Here is a 23,523-nt window from a genome sequence, read left to right on the forward strand (position 1 = left end):
TAAAATAATAATAAATAAAAGATTAGGTCCAAATAATAATAAATAGAATGATCAGACTAACAGGCAACCACTCAAATAAAAGATTAGGTCCAAATAATAATAAATAGAATGATCAGACTAACAGGCAACCACTCAAATAAAAGATTAGATCCAAATTCCAGGAGGAGTCATCTAGTTGAACCTTGGCTGCTTTGACCATGTGAACAATGGGCTTAAATTACAATCTACAAATTCCTGTCTATTGTTTTTCATATTTGCTGTTTTGGCACACGGTATCTATTGTCGTAGCATTTGATTCATTTTCATTAGATTGATACTTAGAAAAACTAGTACAATGAATTGGGCTGGTATATATTTACCTGTCTTTACTCAAGAGAATCGCAGCACATGTACATTTCAACGACACAATGAAGGCCACCACATTCTAATGCATATATATTCTCAAATCCCTATAAGTACACTTCTAAAATTGGTACAGGCAACTTCCGTCGTCGCTCCTCGCCGTGGGATCGTAGTTCGCAGCAGATGGATCAGTGCAGCCTTCAGGGACAGGCAGGTTAACCTGTTGTGCTGCTTTGCCTGCATCCAAACAATTATCAAAACCTTTAATAAATTTGCCTTCTCAAATTGTTGTTTCCTTTTACAATCCTAAAGCCAGATGCAACTCTATCATCAAGGCCTTTAGGAGCAAGGATCTAACCGTAGAAACTTCCACTCTTTATGGCATCGTCATTGGCATCCCCAAGAGCTGCCTCTTTCAAGTACTTGTCGGACAATTGGACTCTCTTCACATTGTCCTGCTCTTGCACCAGCAGGTTTCCATACTCAAGCAGCTTCTCAAGAGTCATCTTCGGTTGATCAAAAGTCGGGGGAGCCTCTTTCGAGTTCACTAGCCTCTTCCCGATGCCTTCTACCCCAACACTTGCAATCCATTTCCTCACTTCATCATCATAAACTCTGGCCCTGATGGCACCAAAGAAATCTGCACACAAGCACAATTTGATTTTTATAATCCCTTATTTTTCGTTCATTAGCTATGTAATGTATCATGATGTCCCAAATTCATGTTAAGGCACAAAACTTACCAATGGACTGACCAGGGAAGGTGTCAACGAGCTTGACAATGTCACCTCTAGGAACATTGTCAGCGCGAAAAATTCCCATGCACACACCAATGCAGTCTTCACGAGTAGGGGCCCAGTAGAACTTCTCCATACGCCCATCGCGGATGAGAGGCGCGTACAATGTGGAGAAGTCATTACCGGTGACTATGATGGGAACGCGAGGATTCTCCTGCTTGTTATACATACCAGGGAGTTGGACATTGGTTGGGTTGTCAGCAATGTTCATAAGGGTAGCATTCACCATTTGATTGTTGACAGTGTATTGAGTAGTTCCACCCAGTCTTCCAGCTCCTGCATCTAAATCATTGATGAAGAGGCAGCACATTTTGCCCTTGCTGATGATGTCTGCTGCCTCGCGGTACCTTTGCCTGATCAGTTTTGCTGGCTCCCCGGCATTTCCACTTTCCAATTCTCCAGCACTCATCATAATAGGGCTGATCATTCATTTTAATTACAAGATGTTTTAGTAGTGAGCATTTAAATTCAAGAGAAATTATGTTACACACTATTTTCTCCTTTTGCGCAGATTGTTTATTTTTATCTTTCGATTCTCCTTTAAGTTATTCAATCGAAAAACCATAAATAAACACAGGTATGAGAAGGAGAAAACAGGTATGCAGAAATCACTTTCTTTTTTATTAGCCTTCTAAAACCCCAATTTTAAAAGCAAGAAGAAATAAAATATGAACTCACTTGATTCCCATCTTGGCAAAGACAAGCTCACATTGGAATGACTTTCCTTGACCTTTGCCTCCCCAGACACCCAAAATAAGAGGAACCTGTACCAATATTTTTCATATATCCCAATCAATTAGCTAATATCTATAAACTACCCACCAAAATTGGAACTAAAATTGATCAAAAGTTTGACAAACCTTAATGTTGGGCAGGTTCAGAAAGTTCTTAGTAATGTGAACAACAAGTTTGTCCATGAAAGCTGGAGCAATGTAGAAGCCGTCCATCATGTTGTCCAATCTGAAACAAAATTGAAAATTGAGTTACGCTTACGATCTGACTTTTGGGTTTGCATTCTGAATAAAATTGTTTAAATGCAACGTTATAATAATATTTAGTCATAACGTTATAACTATGCATTTCAATAGAGCGTGGCCCTGTTACGTAAAACATAGAAGTGCTACTTACTGGCGAAGACCAGTACTGATGTAATCGTAGGAGCTCATGACGGCGTAGTGGGTCCCACTGCCCATAGGAGCTTGGAAAAGCGTGTCCACCATGCCCTTTCCTCTGGTGATGTCCTGCTGGTCATCTGAAGCGTCAAAGGCAAGCCCTCCCCACCTGTCTTTGGAGGTCTGCTTCGACTCATCGTATTCTGCAGCAACCATGAAATTCCCAGGTGAATGCATCTTTGGCTGGCTGATGATCTTGGAGCTCACCTTCTTCAGGCTGTTACTGCCTAAGAAAGCAGAGCCATTGAAGTTCAACTGCACCACCAAGAACACTTTTTTTTTCTCAGCATCCAAACAGAATTAAAGTGAAATTACAGAGTTCCATGTTTTTGGAAAAAGTCAAGCAAACCCAGAAAAGGAAAGGTTACTATTACAGTCTAAAACCATTAATTCAAACACCATAACTATCAAAGACACTGCACGGCTACTTACATTCATCTTTTTCTTTAACTGCAAATCACAATTTGATATGTATACAATAACGTTGCTCTAAAATTTGGAAAAATATAAAAGTTTATGCTCGCATGTCAAATTTATATTTATATGTAAGAGAATTGGTTGCAAGGAGCAAAGTATTTTCGTAATCTGAAATACTGTTTTCAGTGATATTCACAAAGGAATTGACTTTGTTGTACAGAGATGAGATCAGAAAACTAAAAGAAAGATTTTTTCTACCAAATGAAAACAATGAGAAAGAAAAGTTGGGTTTGTTAGAAAACGGGTGGGAAATTCATAGTTACCGGTGCTCTGTTGACGGCGGTGATGGTTGCTGCTGAGATTGAAGTAGCCATTGATTTGCAGAGGTGAAAAAACTCAAAGAAAAGAGCTGATCAAATGGAGAATTTGAAGGAAGAAGACGAAGTCTTTAAACTGAAACTGTTTGGGAAATTTGTATCTTGGGAAAGAGGGAAGGCAGGGGAGAAGAATTTATAGCAGTGATGGAGAGGTTTTGGATTGCGCAGAGAGAGAGAGAGAGAGAGAGAGGATGGGAACTGGTTTACGAATCCCCAACGGCCACACAAATTGGGATTGGCGGTATTACGTGGCTCGTGGTATCCTGCTGAGGTGGACGGTGGTTTTGGAATTGTGGGTGGTTATGGGCTACATGGGTTCGCTACAAAAAATAGAAACAAAATGGAGGCTTCTGGGCTTTATTTAAATGAAGACAAAATGGAGGATTCTGGGGAACTCGGTTGGTTTGAGGTTAGGGTTTAAGCTTCTTTGATCTCCACAAAATTTAGTTGCTGCTTGCATAAGCATGATTGATGTCTCTCTTGCTCACATTTTTTCGAAGCTGCACATAACTTCAGGTGCATGGCTAAATACTCTTAACTACTTTAATTAGTTAAAATGACTCAACTACTATTTTACTCAAATTTTATGATAATTGATAGCAGACAAGAATTCTTAGACCATTTTCAATCAGAAAATTAAATTCAAAGTTTTTTCGGAAAAAAAAAAAAAGAAAAAGAAAAAAGACATCGGAAGATAAGACCTATTAACTTTTTTGCTCAAATGAGTTTTTTTCTTTCTTTTTTTAATAGGGTATGTGTCACAATTCACATGACTTATCACTACATTTATTAAGTTTATCTGCTCAAATTTTACATCTTGTGTGTGTTTTTACTAAATGTACATTTAGATGCCATTTTCCATTAAACATGGCCTTGCGTAATTTTTTTATCTTTATTTTTGAATGTTTGAATTGTGATTGCATATGTGCAAGATAACTTTAGAGCCCATAACTTTCTTTACTTTGTACACCAATCACCAGCCACAAAAATGAAAAAAAATCTGTAGCCACAAACACCAACACAGACCATTGTGGAAACTATGTATACAAATCGAGAAACTTCTAATGCGAAAGGCAAGTTAATCTGTAGAAGCTTATCATGGTTTATACGGGATCGCCAATCTTTTGGTCACATTTTGTTGGATTGGACTTGTCACAATCAAGCTCAAGACATCTCATTTTCATCATCCTAACTTTAATTGGGGATAACATTGCTGCACACTTCTTGAAGTGAAATGTATGGGCTCGGCGTTCATGGAGAGAATCTATTTTGGCCCTTCTTAAGTAGTGTATAAATAAAGATATTTCAAGGTGGATTTATAACAAATAGTTACTGAAATTGATCAACACTATTAAGATGGTCCATGATATTAAAAATCGTTCAATGTAGTTCTTGAAACTAGATGTCTCAAACCAGTATGGCTATTCCGTCACAATTCTGTTTAAAATTCTTTTATATACTGACGTGACACATAATAGGCCCCACAAGAGTTACGGGTTTTTATCACAAATAGTCCTTGAATTGACCCACATCATCAAGATGATCCATGAAATTGAAAATCGACCAATGTTCTTGTACATAGGTGTCGCAAATCAATATGGTTCTTCTATCACAATTCTGTCAAATTTTGGTTATGTGCTAATGGAGGTTAATAATTTAATAATTAATTAAAAAGTTGTCCAAAATACCTTTTTGCACAATGGGATTATCTCAAGGCAGAGCTCACCGTTCTCCGCATCATCGAGATCATCGGAGGAGCTCCCAAAAAGCTTTCCAAGATTAAGTTGTAAGGATGTCAATCGCCTAAATGTTAATGGTGATGTCACAAAAGTTGTTGCCAATCCAAGACGTCACCAAAGGTGGCCCTGGTCTTGGTCAAATTCTGTGAAAGGTGTCGAAGTGTGTAAATATAAGTGGTCTTGAGGTTTTTTATTTTTTTTTATTTCCAAAGAAGAGATAGCTAAGGCTACCATAGATGGAGGTACAAGAGTGTGGGTTGGAATCAGAGGTTATTGCAGGACAGGGTTTTTGAGTTCACAACTTTTTTGACCTATTTTTAATTTAATTAAACTTGTAGGACCCATTTATGTGTGACATTTGTACATAACAAAACTTTTGACAGAATTGTAACGGAATGACTACATTGATTTGAGACACCTATTTCTAGGACTACTGTTATTGATTTAAATTTCAAGGACCATCTTGCTGGTGTGCGTCAATGTCACATCCCGGCTCGGGCCCCCACCACATCCCGAGCTCGACTCTACTGTAGCACGATATTGTTCGCTTTGGGCCACGACCACGCCCTCATAGTTTTGTTTCTAGGAACTCACACGAGAACTTCCAGTGGGTCACCCATCCTGGGATTGTTCTAACCCAAACTCGCTTAACTTCAGAGTTCCAATGAACTCTGAAGCCAGTAAGCTCTCAAAAGGCCTCGTGCTAGGTAGAGATGGGAATATACATATAAGGCTTACAGGATCCACTCCCCTGTGCGATGTGGGATGTTATAATCCACCCCTCTTTAAGGGGCCAACGTCCTTGTCAGCACACTTTCGACCAGGGATTGGCTCTAATACAAATTGTCACATCCCGGCCTGGGTCCTCACCACATTCTGGGCTCAACTCTACAGTAGTACGATATTGTCCGCTTTGGGCCCCGACCACGCCCTCATAGTTTTGTTTCTGGGAACTCACACGAGAACTTCCCAGTGGGTCACCCATTCTGGGATTCTTTAGCCCAAACTCACTTAACTTCGGAGCTCCGATGAATTCCGAAGCCAGTGAACTCCCAACATGTCACACCCCGGCCTGGGGTCCACCACATCCTGGGTCCGCTCCACCATCATAGCACGATATTGTTCGCTTTGGGCCCCGACTACGTCCTCACGGTTTTGTTTCCGGGAACTCACACGAGCTGAACTTCCCAATGGGTCACCCATCCTGGGAATGCTCTAGCTTATTTATCGCTTAACTTCGAAGTTCCTACGAAACCCGAAGCCAGTGAGCTCCCAAAAGGCCTCGTACTAGGTAGGGATGGGAATATACATATAAGGATCACAAGATCCACTCCCCTGGGTGATGTGGGATGTTACAATCCACCCCTCTTAGGGGCCCGACATCCTCGTCGACACACATCCGGCCAGGGATTGGCTCTGATACCAAATTGTCACATCCCGGCCCAGGGTCCACCACATCCCGGGCCCGCTCCACCACCGTAGCACGATATTGTCCGCTTTGGGCCCCGACCACGCCCTCGCGGTTTTGTTTCTAGGAACTCACGCGATCTGAACTTCCTAATGAGTCACCTATTCTAGGAATGCTCTAGCCTTTTTCTCGCTTAACTTCAGAGTTCCTGCGGAACCCAAAGCCAGTGAGCTCCCAAAAGGCCTCGTGCTAAGTAGGGATGAGAATATACATATAAGGATCACATGATCCACTCCCCTGGGCAATATGGGATGTTACACAAAGGGCCTCATGCTAGGTAGAGATGGGAATATACATATAAGGCTTACAAGATCCACTCCCCTAGGCGATGTGGGATGTTACAGTCAATTTCAAGGATCATTTGTGATTAAAAAAAAAAAAAAGACTTATGGGGTCCACTTATGTGCCACATCAGCTCATAACACAGTTTTTTAATAGAATTGTGACGGAAAAATCACATTAATTTGCGACACCTATTTTTCATGACTATATTGGTCGATTTTCAATTTTAGAGACCATCTTAATAGTGTGGGTCAATTTCAGAGACGATTTATTACAAAACCCCTTCAAAGTATGAAGATTGCCTCCCAAGCCTACCGTATGATTCCACCTCCATTTGTAGCTTTTGTTATGATTTAGTCATGTACTTGTAGCTGTAGGTAGGTTTTCAAAAGCGTTTAGGTATGTAAGTATGGTGGTTTGGCACAATGAGGGACTAATTGGTGAAGCCTAGAATTTCTTAGGTCAAAAAATAAAAATAGTTTTTCATTTTCTTTTACAAACAATATTTTACATTATAGGGTAGGGGAATCAGGCAAAACTATAAGCATGTCATAATATTACGGCATTGAACTTGTCATCTACGAAAATTGAATTGAAGACTACTTACAAGTAAAGAGGACTACATCTAACCGTAATACTAGTTGCAAAAGAAATGAAGTTTAGCAAGGATACAGAGTCCCTATATTTGTAGGTACTGATGTGTCTTGTCCATAGTTTATCTTAAATTTCTTATGTTATGTAATACAAATTACATAATAAATCTAAATATGAAACAAATAATACACTACTACATAATTTGGTATCTTAAAAGTTTGGTGTAATAATAGTAATACGTAGACACCAATATGTGAAGAAAACAAATATTAAATGAACTAGAATTCATGCCCAATTTTATTTTTTTTCCTTTCCCAAACTTGTTAACATAGTTTGATGCATGCTTGGTGTACACCAAGTCCAATGAGAGAATGATAAGCCATTTTTCCACCTGTTACGGAGGAGTCACACTCTCAAAGCCATTGCAGCTTCTAATTTGGACTTGTACAACTCTGTCAGCTCCTTCTGTGCCATTGATGATCTCACAACATTGTCTACGTGGTGCCTGCCCATTCAATCATTCCCCAAAATATGTTAAGCTAGCACTAATCAACTTAATTGTATCCACACAAACAATTTCAGCACATATTATGGCACAAATGGTGCTCAGAATTTAGACAGAAAATCCTGCAGAAGATTGAGGTGCATGATATTTTCCCTATACGGTTAATGCATGTCAATTTTGTCACGTTTTTGTCACCAATAAAATTGTGACAAAATTAACCAACAAATAATCCATGTTCTTATAACTTTATCACCCACTTTGGAAAGAAGAAATCAACTATAAAGTTTGGGGGGTTTCTTTGATTAGAGATAATTGCAGAATGTGAGTAGTCAATTTATTAAAAGAATATAGTTGATTGACTAACTCCTCACATCCCGCATCATTTGCCACGTAACTATAAAATGTGCCACCTATATTTCAGTGCCTTTTCCAAGAGAATTTTCCTAATGAAGGAGAAATTTTTCCTCACCTTATTCCACAAGTCTGGGTTGAATTTGGGAGCCGAGACATTGAAAACCTCAACTTCCAAAGCATGAGTGTAGTCACTTCGAATGCAATCATTTTCCCCGTACCTCTTGTAAGTAGTCAGGGTCTCACCCCCACCACCATTTTCAACCCGATCTAACATATACACAACCGATCTCTCACACGGGTCCGAACTGACGGGTTGGGTATTAAACGTGAACAGGCGCGTGTCCCAATTCTTCCACGTCCAAAACGTCTGCAACGCCGTTTCCAGCTTCTTAGCCGTCACCAAAAACGGATACAACTGCACCGTGTAGCCCCAAGACACCGAAACAGACCAATTACGCCTCAAGTCGTAACAAAAACTATGTTGTACGGTCCGTCCCGGATCCACTTTGTACCCGCTAACCAACTTCTTGACCGAGTCAATCGGGTTCAGGTTTGGAAATATCGACTCCACATAGTCCAAATGGTGGAGTGACACCAACGGGGTCACAGGGTGTGCCGCTAGCAAACCATACGGGTTGCCCCGTATATCCAGTTGGTGAAAGCCGAGCTCTTTTGTTAGCGGTACTCCAATCTCGCTCAAGCAACCCTGGATCTTTTGATCCGAGCCGTAGAGTTTATCATACCGATCAATGCAGCCGTCCAAAATTTTAACAAGCTCCGCAGCCAACGGGTAACTAATGGCAATCCCGCCACCGCCGTAAGCCGTAGTGTATGAGTGGATCTCATCTTGCTCCACACTCTCAGAGTTCCCGCCAATATAGTACGTCTGATTGTGATCGTATTTCGCTAACACTGAAAGTAAGTTATCGGGGAAATAGACCGTATCATCGTCCCCCATAACAAACCACCTCACATTTTCTAAACCTAGCTCGAAGCTCTCTTTCACGATTCTCGCCAACCGAACCGCCGACCGTGAACCATACGGGCACGAGTACTTGAACCGTGACGTGTTCCCGGAGACTTTGTACTGTGGAAGGGTCTCCACCCACGTCATGAATGGGGATGGTATCTGGTCCAGCCAAACGAACCCGCGAGTGACGTTAGGCTTCCACCACAACTCGGTGTAGTGTCGGCGTTTGTCCCACGTCTCCACGGAGCCTCCGATGCCAAACAGAACGTGTGAAATATTTGTCTTTTCGTGACCGTCGGCGGAGATGCCGTTTTGATTGAGGTTGATGACTACGTTGGGGTGTGGAGGGAAATTATGGGAGCGGTTTGAGACGGCGAAGTAGAGGATGAGAGAGATGGAAGCCACGGAGCAAAGAGCTAGGGTTGTTTTCATGGCAAGGGATAAGACATCAATGGCTCTGATTAGGAATTTCCAAAAATTTAAGGCGTGGTCGTGAAGGGTTTTTGATCTTGCACAAGACATTATTAATGAGAAAATAATTTTCCAGGAAAATGGAAATTATAAGGAACTCAATCTATCGCAAGGGATTTGTTGAAGATTTGAAATTTATGTGAAGGTTTGGGAAGGGAGGGAACACGCAGATGCCCCGCGGGGGGGGGGGGGGGGGGGGGGGGGGGGTGGGGGTGGTGGTGCGGCGGCGCAAAACGTCTCCTTTCTTAGTTGACGTATTGGCCGGTACGTGCTTTTAATTTAGTCACTCTTGACTCTTTTGGTCTTCCCCTTCTTTATTGTTAATGGTCGAAGATTGCTTAGAAAGTCAATAATGGCCACTCTTGACTCTTTAGGTCTTCCCTTTCTTTTTTATTAGTTTGGTAAGCTATTAATTAACCTAGGAAAATTAAATCTCGAAGAGGACTTGGATTTTAGCGCTCTATATCTAAGGTCATCTCGCTTTGGATTTTAGCCCATCTAACTCTTAGTGAGAGAGCCAAATGTTCAAAAGATAGAAAATGATTTGATTTGTATAGAAAATTCATCTTCAATATATTTATAGATTATAATTATATAGAACCCACCAGACTATTAGCAAGAGAGCCAAAGGTTCAAAAGTTAAAAAATGATTTGATTTGTACAGAAATTCATCTTGAATAAATGCTAGGCTATAATTATTAACTATGTTGAGGAAAGCTTAATGAAGTAAGAAAGATTGATGAACACAAAGGAAGAATCAATGAAGATTGCAAAGAGAAAATAAGGAGATAGAAAACTAGAGAGAAGTTAGAGAGAGGGAGAGCAACAAAACCGAACCGATTTAGATTAAAGCACACAGTGCTAAGCCAACGGTACATATATAGTAATTCTAACTAACTTGCCTATGTGGCATATCCAGTACAACCAACTTTATTGTAACAACCTTATCTCTTTATATAAACCTATAAATTGTTGACACCTGTTATTACTCCCCCTTAATCTCAGCTGGGATTTCCTAGCCTGAGATTGTGACAATGCTTGATGAACAGAGGACATGCAATCTCTTGGTGAGTATATCAGCAACCTGTGACTCTGTTGGTACATAATGCATTGTTATATCTTTTTTTTGAACCCTTTCCCTGACAAAGTGATTGTCACGGCCCGATCCCAACATACGTCCAGGATCGACACGTGACGTCACCCAATTACTGGTATCTCCCACATACCCGGCCTCAGGAACATGGCAAATCAAAATCGAGAATCGAATCGCATAACAATTTTTTTTGTATACTTTATGGCTGCATCTAACTCGTTAAACTGCCTACGTACCCTTAATAGGGATCAAGCCATTCGTAGTTCACAATTCACTATACTCAAACATTCATCACATAAGTCATTATGTCCCAACAAAGTATCACAATGTATTTCATGCAATCCTTCAAAGAACAAACGACAAAGCACAATCATATTCTCTCGTCATATTTATCAACAAGTCTAGTCATAACCATAACAATGATATCCAACTTAATAATCCCACAAGACGAATAACATTTCCACCTCATCCATCACATAAATCATCACGTTCCCACATAAAATCACAATTCATAGCGTGTAACATATTAAAGAATTACAAAGCACAATATCATTCTCTAGAAATATTAATCAACTAAAATAATCATAATAACAACACTCATATCCAACGTCATTCCACAATCCCGTCAATTAATCAATTCATGAATCAAGATGTACAATCTTAGCATTTAATTACGTTAATCAAGCAATACGAAACAAAACATTTCACGAATTTAACTAAGGAACTCTATATAATTCCCCACTTGGATTATGAGTAATAAACATGGTAATTCTAATTTTTATTCACAATATCTATTTTGGGTAATTCCCATCCACTCGAATTTAGGACTCTAAGATCCCCTTAAGGAAATGAACAAGAGCAAGGATTCCGGACCACTCAACGAAATCCAACAACATCGAGTTCCAGACCAATCAACGGAACCAAAATATCAAGCAGTTTCTCGTAATCTACCCAGAACTGTCATATGTAAAGTCAATGCCTACATTATGGGATTGGTGCACTGGCAAATTAGGCACTCACATAAGCTGCGAGGCTCGGGTGAATGACAATAATATAAGCATGTGATACAAGAATAAAACCAGCCATCAATCACAATTTATAAACCTTGAATATAAATCATTCATAAGAAATCAATACCAAACTTTTGAAAACTCCAAGGGAGTCACCTAAACATCCAACGGTTCGTCTGAAACAATCACAACATCTCACAACCATATTCTCATACACACAATGAAAAGTAGGGTTAGAGCGACACAGTTCGGCCAAAGTCTACATCTTTGAAGCTATCTCAATCCACACTCAATGAAATCCAAGGGGGTTGTGATCCTAGACCATCATTCAACGGAATCGTGGAGTAAGAGGGATTCCAGACCATCACTCAACGGAATCCAAACCAAGATACAATTCCGGACCCGAACCATCACTCAACGGAATCCAAACCAGAATACGATTCTGGACCATCACTCAATGGAATCGCGGAGTGGAGTAGGAAGGATTCCGGACCATCACTCAATGGAATCTAAACCAAGACACGATTCCGGACCATCACTCAATAGAATTGTGGAGCATAATGCATAACAACCAATCAATGAAACAACCTATGAATCAAGTTACTCAAGTCACAAAGACTCAACAAAACAAGAATGAAATAATGACACAAGTGTTGACATATGTTTCGAAGCAACAAACCCCATGACAATGGTTAACGGTCCACTACTAGCCATCACCTTTCATTAAATCAAACCAATCAAACAAAACAAACCATATTTCCAATATGCACGTCAAATCCCACTTCATATAACTACATCGATGGCTAAATATAAAAATTAACAATTTATAGGAAATAAAACTATTTCATATTAACTTATATTAAAGTCACTCACATTTCATCACATCATACCATCTATGCAAATCAACCACCCTTCAAATATGCACGTAAAATCACATATCACGATCATCAACAATACACAAGCCGAATCATGTTTAATGAACATAGGTCTATGGCTAAATATATATAATCACATTTCAATAGAAGCCACATTATAAAACCAAGTCATATTCACAGATGATACCAATATAAGAAATCAAGGTAATAATCATATCACATATGTTAAAGTTTGGTGACGAACCAACGGTCGGATCGTCGATTCACACTTTTACCAATTAACGTATTGTAGAGAATTTAGGTTCCAACTATCAACCTAAGTCATACAATTACCAAAACTGAGCTCAAGGCATCCAATTTAGCCTAAGAGTGACATCAACAGCCCCCTGGCCACGCGCCACCGCACGAGCCGCCATGGGTGGCGGTCGGCCGTCCCGACTCACTGGAAAAGTTCAACTATTTCCAAAATTTACAGGAATGAAGATCTCAATGAGTAGAGTAAACTTTATACCTGTGGCCAAGGCCAATTTGGCCGGAAAACACCCCAAACTAGCCACAAACCGTCGGAACCCTAGAATTGGGGGTTTCTTGACTTGTCCTCAAATCGACTCTTACGCTCCAACCAATGAATGGGCATTTTTCCTGAGCTCCAGAGAAGTACATTGGTGATGACAATCGAAAGAAATCGTAGCAGGAATGGCGGATTCACCCCGTGGTGTCCCCGGAATCCACGGTTCCGTTCTTCATGATACAAGGCCAAAACCCAGTCGATCTTTAGTGTAAAATGGAGAGGAAGGTTCGGGGTGATGAATGGTGGTGGTAAATGGTTGCAATTCGTTGGGAAAACGGCCAAAATTGCGTCGAAAAACGAAAAGGGACCCGGACCGAAGTCAGGTCAGGAATTGGGTCGAAAATGGGGGTCCGGGTTGGGTGCCCTTCTTTCTATCATTTCCCATCCTTTCTTTTTCCCTCTATTGGTTCATTCCCTCATTTAACTAATTGGCCCTTAACCCAAATATCTTATTGGCCTCTTACCCACAAAGTGGGAATTAATTAATTCCTAAAATCTATAGTATCACAACTTCAAACGTCCGTAACTATACCATTATAATCCGAACTTACAAATAGATTTCGCTTATGCGTTCGTGGGATCGAGCTCTATTCAGAAATATAAATTGTGACCTCGAAAGATTTATGGATTTTAAATAATAATTTCCAAACTTCAAACTTCGCAACTGGTTTAATTAAAATCTAAATTCAAATAAATTAATATAAATTCCCAAAAATAACATAAAATTTCAATAATAACAATGCGTAGATTATAACAGTGAAATCCGGGAACAAAATTTCACAGTGATAGTCAATGTCTTGATGTTTTATGCGAAAGTGAAACACTGGATTGGAGGAGAGTGTCAAAGTAGACAAATTATCACAATGTAAAGCTGGAGGATAATACAATACTTGATGCAAATCTTTTAGAACTATTATGATTCAACAAACATCAGCAGTGTAATGAGCTAAAGCCTTGTACTTAGCTTTAGTTAAACTTCTTGAAACTGAAGCTTGCTTCTTTGATTGCCATGAGATAGGATTATTGCCAACATACACTACATATCCTATAATAGATCTCCTCGTGTTGATATCTGCAGCCCAGTCAGCATCTGAGAATGCTAAGATATTGATGTCTTGTGATAGTATATAAGTGAGTCCACAATCGAGTGTACCTTGCAAATACCTTAAGATTCTTTTTACCAAGAAGAAATGTGCATTAGTTGGTTTAGTCATGTACTGACAAACATCATTCACAGCGTGTGCTATATTTGGCCTGGTGAATGTCAAGTATTGCAATGCTCCTACTAGACTTCTGTATAATGTTGGATCCTTCATGGGTGTTCCTTCTAAGACAAGTAACTATGTATGACGCTTTGATGGTGTTGGGGCAGGTTTACATGAACTCATGCCTGCCTTATTGATCAATTCCTTTGCATACTTTGATTGATTGATAAACAAACTGTTATCAGATTTGTATTAAATGTGCAGCCCCAGAAAATATGTCAATCTCCCCATGTCTTTCAAATTAAACAATTCTGCAAGCTAATTAATGATTGATTGCACCTTTTGCTTCATTTGAACCAATTAGAATTATATCATCTACATAAGGTAGTAAGGTGATAATATCCTCACCATCATGCTTGATGAACAAGCTTATATCAGATTGAGACATAATAAATTCAAAAGATGGCAAGACTCTAGTGAACTTTGCATTCCAGGCCCTTGGAGCTTGTTTAAGCCCATACAAGAACCTAACCAACCTGCACACATGATTGGGATACTCTGAATCAAGAAACCCTTGTGGCTATTTCATATAAATCTATTCTTGAAGTTCTCCATGTAAAAAAGGCATTCTTTATATCAAGTTGCCTTAAATCCCACTTATGACAAGTTGTCAAAGCCAAAATCAATCTTACTGTGGCATATCGAACCACTAGACTAAATGTTTCTAAGTAATCAAGAATCCCTAAGCTACCAACCTTGCCTTGTATCTTGCAATACTTCCATTAGGATTTCTTTTTATTTTATAGACCCATTTACTACCAATTATTGATTTATTGGATGGTATGGGAATAAGATTCCAAATCCCTTGAGTTTTTAATGCATCAAACTCTTATTGCATTGTTTGTTGCCATTTAGGATTAGATGCAACAGTTTTAAATGTTTTTGCTTCATCACCATCATGAATATCAACAATAAATGAATATCCAGTAAAAGCACCATCACAAGTATCATCAATGTTCAATGATTGAAGCTCTGGAAATGAAGCAAGATATGCAACATAATTCTTTCTTTCAATAGCTTCTGTCTTTAATTTTGTTTGCATAGAGTGTGAATTATTTGATGCTGGTTGTTGCATGTAATTAGAAGTTGGAGATGCATTATGAGTGAATAGAAGGATTACCTATAGCTGTGCAGGATCGAGGACATGTAACAAAGGTTGAAATTGATCTTGACTTTGAGAATGAACCTGAGAATTTGAAGTTTTAGATCCCTGTGAAGATTCTGTCATTGATTGATGTGTTTTAGCAACACTACTATTCTTAAAAGAACTGTAAACTTGATCTTGTGAAGCATGTCTTAAGTTAGAATGAGAACTTGAAGTACTTTGAGATCCTTGTAATAAAATAGGAGTATGACCTATTGATTGTGTTTCATTTGGCAAGCTTTGGTGTGTACTAGAATGAGCAATATTCACTACAATTGGAGGGTTATGAATAATAGGCACGTTTCTCACAACTTCTATGATTTTAGACCTCTCAATCTTAGATAGAAAGCTTCATTCGTCATGTAGAACATGTCTTGAAAGAATCAACCCCTTTGATTCCAAATTGTAACAGATAACACCCTTATAACCAGAAGCATAACCTAGAAATAAACTCACAGATGTTCTAGGTTGAAGTTTGGAATCATTATAATGCCTTAAGTATGGATGTACAGTTGATCCAAAAATCTTTAAATCTTGTAACTGTGGTGGTTTATCAAACGAGGCACAATAAGGAAAAGTCATCTGCAAAGTTCTACTTGGCATTCTATTAATCAAATACCTGCATGATACCAAAACTCTTGAGGTAATTTAGCAGCATTCATTAAGGTCATAACAATTTCAATTATATGTCTATGCTTCCTCTCAACTAAACTATTTTGTTGAGGTGTGTAAGGACAAGAAATCCTATTAGTCATTCATTTTGAAGCAATCAAAACCTTAAAAGTTTTACTGGTAGACTCACCACATCCATAGATTGCATACATTTAATCCTAATTCCAAATTGTACCTCAACAAAATTATAAAACTGAACAAAAGTTGGGAAAACTTCAGATTTATTGAATAGTGGAAAAATCCACACATGTCGAGTACAATCATCCACAAAAGTAACATAAAACCTATATCCTTCAATTGATCTAACAGATGATGGCCGCCAAACATCCATATGAATTCTATCAAAAGACATAATACATCTCACAGATTCACCAGAGAAAGGTTTCTTAGCTATTTTTCCATGAATACAAGCAGTACACATCCTATGCACATCATCTATAGCATGAGATGTTTGAGACTTAACTAGCATAACAGACATTACTTCATTTGTTGGATGCCCCAATCTACAATGCCACACTAAAGATTTCACCAAGTGTCCAATAAAATCTTAGAAATAATGGGTTTAAATTGTAATGTATTTCATTGAATGTCAATATAAAAGAGACCAAATATGTATAAGAGAAGAGAGGAGAAAGTCTACTTACTCTAATCCTTAAAACAAGGAACACCAAACATTCCTTAAAACAAAGAACACCAAACATTATCCTTGTTTTCTTTGTTTTAAGGAATTACCCCCAAACACTAGGTTAAGCAACTAATCATGCCAACGCCCTTAAATCAATGGAAGCACTAGCAGCTCTTGTTGACACTCCCCTCAAGTTGGTGCATAGATGTCATGAATGCCTAACTTGCTTAGTGAGCTGTGAAATACTATACTTGTGACTACTTTGGTGAACATGTTTGCTAATTGATCTTCAGATTTTATGAATGGAACTTCAATGAGTCTTGCCTCAAGTTTTTCTTTAATAAAATTTCTATCTACCTCCACATGTTTGGTTCGATCATGTTGAACCGGATTGTAAACAATTTTAATCGCAGCCTTGTTGTCACAATGTAGATGCATAGCATGCTTGGGCCTAAATCCCAACTCTCTCAGTAAGTTCCTCACCCAAAGCAGTTCACATACTCCATGTCTCATACTCCGGTATTCTACTTCAACACTTGATCTAGCAATGACCTTTTGTTTCTTACTACGCCAAGAAACTAGAGTTCCTCCAACAATAACAAAGTATCCTGATGTTGATCGTCTGTTAGTTACTTCACCAAACCAGTCAGCATCAGTGTAGCCTTTAACATCTAGATGATCATGTTTTGAAAACATTAATCCTTTCCCAGGAGTTGACTTTAAATACCTCAAGGTATGGTTTACAGCATTATGTGTGTTTCACTTGGTGCATGCATAAACTAGCTTACCATGCTAACTACATATGCTATATCTGGTCTAGTATGTGCAAGATATATTAGCTTACCAACAAGTCGCTGATATTTGTCTTTGTTGGTAGGTAACTGATCAGGATATTCACCAAGTTTGTGATTCAGCTCAATAAGGGTATCTACTGGTTTGCATGATAACATCTCGGTTTTTGTCAAAATATTAAGAACATATTTTTGTTGTGATAAAAATATTCCTTGTTGTGAGCGAGCCACCTCAATGCCTAAGAAATACTTTAAGGCACCTAGATATTTTGTCTCACATTCACTTGCTAGATACTTTTGCAGTGTTGCCTTCTCTTCTAGATCATTTCCTGTAACCACCATGTCATTCACATATACAATAAGAGCAGTGATTTTACCTTTTTTATGCTTTAAGAAAAGAGTATGATTTAAGTTGCTTTACTTAATTTCATCGATTTGGTAAATCTCCCAAACCAAGCTCTCAGTGATTGCTTTAAACCATACAACGACTTATTTAGTTTACAAACGTTGTTAGTCTAACTGGGATCCAGCTTGCATCCTATGGGAAGCTCCATATAAACTTCTTCTTTTAAATCTTCATGCATGAAAGCATTTTTGACATCAAACTATTACAAAGGCCAGTCAAGGTTTGCTGCTAAGGATAAGAGTGCACGAATTATGCTCATTTTAGCTACATGGGCAAAAGTCTCTCCGTAGTCAATGTCGTATGTCTGCGTGTAGCCTTTTGCCACTAATCTTGCTTTATATCACTCAATAGTGCCATCTGCACAGAATTTTATTGTGTATATCCATCGGTAACCAACTGCTCTCTTCCCCTTAGGTAGGTTAGTTAACTCCCAAGTGGAATTTTTTTTTCCTGAAGTGCCTCCATTTCTTCATTCATTGAATGAGTCCACCTGGGATCATTCATAGCATCCTCAACACTACCAGGAATAGATACAGTGGACAATTGATTCACAAATGCCTCACATGATGAAGATAGCCTATGGAAGGACACATGGTTAGCAATTGGGTATTTAACCTTGGCTCTAGGATCAGGATCGTATAACTATTTAGGAATCCCTCGAGATTTTCGAGGGGGAAGTTGATATTTAGTGGACTTAATTTGACTTGACTTAGGTATAATCTCATCAGAAATAGAATTAGATTGATCAGTTGCATGTTGATTGTGCTCAAGGGCTGATTAATCGTGTGGTACTGTCAAATGAGGCAATTGCAAGCATTCTAGACTTATCGTTGCTGGATGTACTTATGTGTCTATTGTTAAAGTCGACATATTATAATTTTGTAGCTATCTAACGGTCAGAGTAACGTCATCTACAAATGTCAATAATCTAAGATTCTTCAATCCGGAAGATTTGTACATCGTATTTTCAATCTGTAAGTTTCTAAGGTCCTCAAATAATACGTACAAATCTATACTAAAATTTGGTGACGATCTAATGGTTGGCTCACCATTGACTACAAAGGGCAAGGGGCATAGGCTCAAACAATGAAATCACATCAAACAACTGTCAAAATTGGATTCAGAATATCAAATTTAGTCTTGAAGGATCAAGTGGTTCTTGGTCACATGCTGCCAAAAGGCCCCGCCATAAACGGTGGTTCAGTGAACGAAAACTGAAATTTTCAACTAACTCTAAATTGTACCAAATTTTATAGGCATGTAGAGCTGAATAAGGGAAACACTTTTCATAACTAGGACGATGACCAATTCTAGCCGGAACTGGTCGAAACCGCTAGTGAGAACCAGATTTCTAGGGTTCGAAACACCCATCTCTCAAAACAACTACCTATGCATGATTTAATCATACCAACTTCAAGATCATGAAGAGTAGATGAAGTTTCATAGCTTACTCGACGGAAATGGTTAGGAGAAAACTACGGATTTTGTGGCTTCGATTTTTAAAATTAGGTAAGAAATTGAAAAATATAATACCACAGGGACATTTGTCTCGTTGAGAGTTTTCCATAGACACCAAGATCACCTCAAATGGACGTCGAACGGAAGAGATACAACCTAGTCAAGAAACCAGGTTGAACGACCCAATCGTCCTTAAAACGGGTCAAGATGACCCAATTTGGGTCTGGATCCCTACTTGGCTGCACCTGCAGCTGCAGGGTTTTTAAAAGGGGTTGGGACAAAATTACCAAAGTGCCCCTAAACTTAAGACTCCTCTAACTTCATCATTGTAACTCCGATTCGCGCTCGGTTTTTGCATTCGCATTTGTGGAATGGAGTTTTATCCAAAAGTACTAAGTACAACCTCAATAGGTTTATGAATTTTAAATGGCTAGCGACAAATATTCACCCTATGATATTGCATGTGAGTCAATGACTCTGAAGGATCCAGCAACTTAATCATCGGGCTTCTATTCAGTCTAGCTACAGACGTTAAATAAAGCGCTTATTGGGAGGTAACCCAATTTTTTAATTTTTTTTTCTTTACTTTCTGTCTCTTTTATTTCATTATTTTCAGTCTATATGCATTCATCATCTTCAAGTGATCAAAGAAAATTTGATAGGCGTCATCCACGCCGCGAACTTTTAGTTATTCATGTTAAAATTTCTTATTTTATGTAAATAAAAAGTTACATAATAAATCTAAATATGAAACAAATAATACACTACTACATCATTTGGTATCTTAAAAGTTGGTGTAATAATAGTACTACATAGACACCAATATGTGAAGAAAACGAATCTAAAATGAACTAGAATTCATGCCCAATTTTATTTTTTCCTTTCCCAAACTTGTTAACATAGTTTGATGCATGCTTGCTTGTCTATATCTCTGGTTAGAATCTGGTCTCAAATTGGCGCACCAAGTCCAATGAGAGAATGATAAGCCATTTTTTCCACCTGTTACGGAGGAGTCACACTCTCAAAGCCATTGCAGCTTCTAATTTGGACTTGTACAACTCTGTCAGCTCCTTTTGTGCCATTGATGATCTCGCAACACTGTCTACGTGGCGCCTGCCCATTCAATCATTACCCAAAATATGTTAAGCTAGCACTAATCAACTTAATTGTATCTACACAAGCAATTTGAGCACATATTATGGCACAAATGGTGCTAAGAATTTAGACAGAAAATCCTGCAGAAGATTGAGGTGCATGACATTTTCCGTATACGGTCAAAGTATTTAGATTATGGGCCAATGCCTCTAAAGTTTAATGCACGTCAATTTTGTCACGATTTTGTCACCAATAAAATTGTGACAAAATTAACCAACAAATAGTCCATGTTCTTATAACTTTATGACCCACTTTGGAAAGAAGAAATCAACTATCAAAATCAAAGTATGGGGGGTTTCTTTGATTAGAGATAATTGCAGAATGTGAGTAGTCAGTTTATTAAAAGAATATAGTTGATTGACTAACGGAAAAGGATCCTCTCCGGATCCCTTCAATCAAATTCACGCAATCTGAACCTTTGAAATTTGATGCAACAAGTAAAGTTATTATAACTTTTAAAGGAACTCCCTGTTTTTAACTGTTGAATTAAATTTCAAGAGCCCGAATTGAATGATTGGGTGGATTTGGTAGAAGGGATCCTAATGATCCCTTTCCTTGACTAACTCTTCACATCCCGCATCATTTGCCACGTATTAAAAAACAACTATAAAATGTGCCACCTATATTTCAGTACCTTTTCCAAGAGAATTTTCCTAATGGAGAAATTTTTCCTTACCTTATTCCACAAGTCTGGGTTGAATTTGGGAGCTGAGACATTGAAAGCCTCAACTTTCAAAGCATGAGTATAGTCACTTCGGATGCAATCGTTTTCCCCTTTGTCAATATTGTACCTCTTGTAAGTAGTCAGGGTCTCACCCCCACCAACACTTTCAACCCGATCTAACATGTACACAACCGATCTCTCACACGGGTCCGAACTGACGGGTTGGGTATTAAACGTGAATAGGCGCGCGTCCCAGTTCTTCCACGTCCAAAACGTCTGCAACGCGGTTTCCAGCTTCTTAGCCGTCACAAAAAACGGATACAACTGCACCGTGTAGCCCCAAGACACCGAAACAGACCAATTACGCCTCACGTCGTAACAAAAACTATGTTGTACGGTCCGGCCCGGATCCACTTTGTACCCGCTAACCAACTTCTTGACCGAGTCAATCGGGTTCAGGTTTGGAAATATCGACTCCACATAGTCCAAATGGTGGAGTGACACCAACGGGGTCAGAGGGTGCGCCGCTAGCAAACCATACGGGTTGCCCCGTATATCAAGTTGGTGAAAGCCGAGCTCTTTTGTTAGCGGCACTCCAATCTCGCTCAAGCAACCCTGGATCTTTTGATCCGAGCCGTAGAGTTTATCATACCGATCAATGCAGCCGTCCAAAATTTTAACAAGCACAGCAGCCAACGGGTAACTAATGGCAAACCCGCCACCGCCGTAAGCCATAGTGTATGAGTGGATCACATCTTGCTCCACACTCTCCGAGTTCCCGCCAATATAGTACATCTGATTGTGATCGTATTTCGCTAACACTGAAACTAAGTTATCGGGGAAATACACCGTATCATCGTCCCCCATAACAAACCACCTCACATTTTCTAAACCTAGCTGGAAGCTCTCTTTCACGATTCTCGCCATCCGAACCGCCGACCGTGAACCATACGGACACGAGTACTTGAACCGTGACGTGTCCTCGGAGACTCTGTACTGTGGAAGGGTCTCCACCCACGTCATGTTTGGGGATGGTTTCTCGTCCAGCCAAACGAACCCGCGGGTGACGTTAGGCTTCCACCACAACTCGGTGTAGCTTCGGCGTTTGTCCCACGACTCCACAGAGCCTCCGATGCCAAACAGAATGTGTGAAATATTTGTCTTTTCGTGACCGTCGGCGGAGATGCCGTTGTGATTGAAGTCGGTGACTACATTGGGGTGTGGAGAGAAATTATGGGAAAGGTTTGAGAAGGCGAAGTAGAAGATGAGAGAGATGGAAGCGAAGTAGAAGATGAGAGAGATGGAAGCCACGGAGCAAAGAGCTAGGGTTGTTTTCATGGCGAGAGAGAAGACATCAATGGCTCTGGTTAGGAATTTCCAGAAATTTAAAGGGTGGTCGTGAAGGGTTTTTGATCTTTCACAAGACATTAATTAGAAAATAATTTTCCAGGAAAAAGGAAATTATAAGGAACTCAATCTATCCCAAGGGATTTGTTGAAGATTTGAAATTTATCTGAAGGTTTGGGAAGGGAGGGAAAAGGCAGATGCAGGCGGGTACAAAAAGTCTCCTTTCTTAATTGACGTATTGGCCGGTGCATGCTTTTAATGCAGTCACTCTTAACTCTTTATGTCGAGAAATTTTTAATTGTAATGGGAATACAAATGATACATCACGTGTTTTAATAGAAGTGGTAGAAAATTTTACTTTATAAGTTATTAACTTTTTAGCAGATATATCATACTATTTGTATAGTGATACATGATGTACCACTTCATATACCGATGACACCGAAAATCTCTTCTTTTTGTCTTCATTTTGTTTATGGTTAATGGTTGACTCTTTTGTTAGTTTGGTAAGCTATTAATTGATATAGGAAAATTAAATCTGGAAGAGGACTTGGATTTTAGCGTTTTATATAAGAGCAAGTCCACCCCCAAAAAAATGCGTTAGCATCCAGCATATTTAATCTACTCAGCGAACAGTGATAAGACCCCAATGAACAGTAATAGACCAAATTCATCTCCACCCTAACAAAAAATAGCCTAGTCAATTTTATTAAAATATTTTTATTTTTTTATTATTTTATTATAAAATAATAAAAATAATAATTTTATTAAAAAAAAAAAAAAAAAAAGATAAGTCTGGAACCTCTAGACCCTGTATACTCTCCCTCTACATCCTCCTCAATTTGTTTCTCTGATCATCCCCAAACACCAACTTTTGCCACTCCCGACGCGTCAACCTCCCTCTGCATCTCTCTCTCTCTGTCTCTCTCTCCCCCCCATTCGGATTTGGAACTGCATCT

At 39.0% G+C, this 23,523-nt stretch overlaps 3 protein-coding genes across 3 annotated transcripts; all 3 read right to left on the reverse strand.

Annotated features, from left to right (window-relative positions):
* Positions 1–277: 277 nt before the first annotated feature.
* Positions 278–3,279, reverse strand: LOC137723113 (ribulose bisphosphate carboxylase/oxygenase activase 1, chloroplastic-like). The gene is made up of 7 exons (XM_068462274.1): positions 3,052–3,279; positions 2,268–2,566; positions 2,000–2,099; positions 1,818–1,903; positions 1,086–1,558; positions 701–982; positions 278–579 (listed from the first exon to the last, which is right to left on the reverse strand). The coding sequence occupies exons 1-7, from the start codon at positions 3,100–3,102 to the stop codon at positions 464–466; spliced, it is 1,407 nt and encodes a 468-aa protein (XP_068318375.1). The 5' UTR covers positions 3,103–3,279; the 3' UTR covers positions 278–463.
* A 3,735-nt stretch (positions 3,280–7,014) lies between these two features.
* Positions 7,015–9,656, reverse strand: LOC137723636 (uncharacterized). The gene is made up of 2 exons (XM_068462833.1): positions 8,163–9,656; positions 7,015–7,693 (listed from the first exon to the last, which is right to left on the reverse strand). Exons 1-2 carry the CDS (start codon positions 9,537–9,539, stop codon positions 7,583–7,585), a joined length of 1,488 nt encoding a protein of 495 aa, XP_068318934.1. The 5' UTR covers positions 9,540–9,656; the 3' UTR covers positions 7,015–7,582.
* Positions 9,657–20,267: 10,611 nt separating this feature from the next.
* LOC137721777 (uncharacterized) lies at positions 20,268–22,674 on the reverse strand. Its single transcript, XM_068460796.1, has 2 exons — positions 21,230–22,674; positions 20,268–20,511 (listed from the first exon to the last, which is right to left on the reverse strand). Exons 1-2 carry the CDS (start codon positions 22,643–22,645, stop codon positions 20,401–20,403), a joined length of 1,527 nt encoding a protein of 508 aa, XP_068316897.1. The 5' UTR covers positions 22,646–22,674; the 3' UTR covers positions 20,268–20,400.
* Positions 22,675–23,523: the final 849 nt, after the last annotated feature.

The sequence above is a fragment of the Pyrus communis genome, chromosome 17 (assembly GCF_963583255.1).
Source record: "Pyrus communis chromosome 17, drPyrComm1.1, whole genome shotgun sequence".
In the NCBI taxonomy this organism is placed as follows: Eukaryota; Viridiplantae; Streptophyta; class Magnoliopsida; order Rosales; family Rosaceae; genus Pyrus; species Pyrus communis.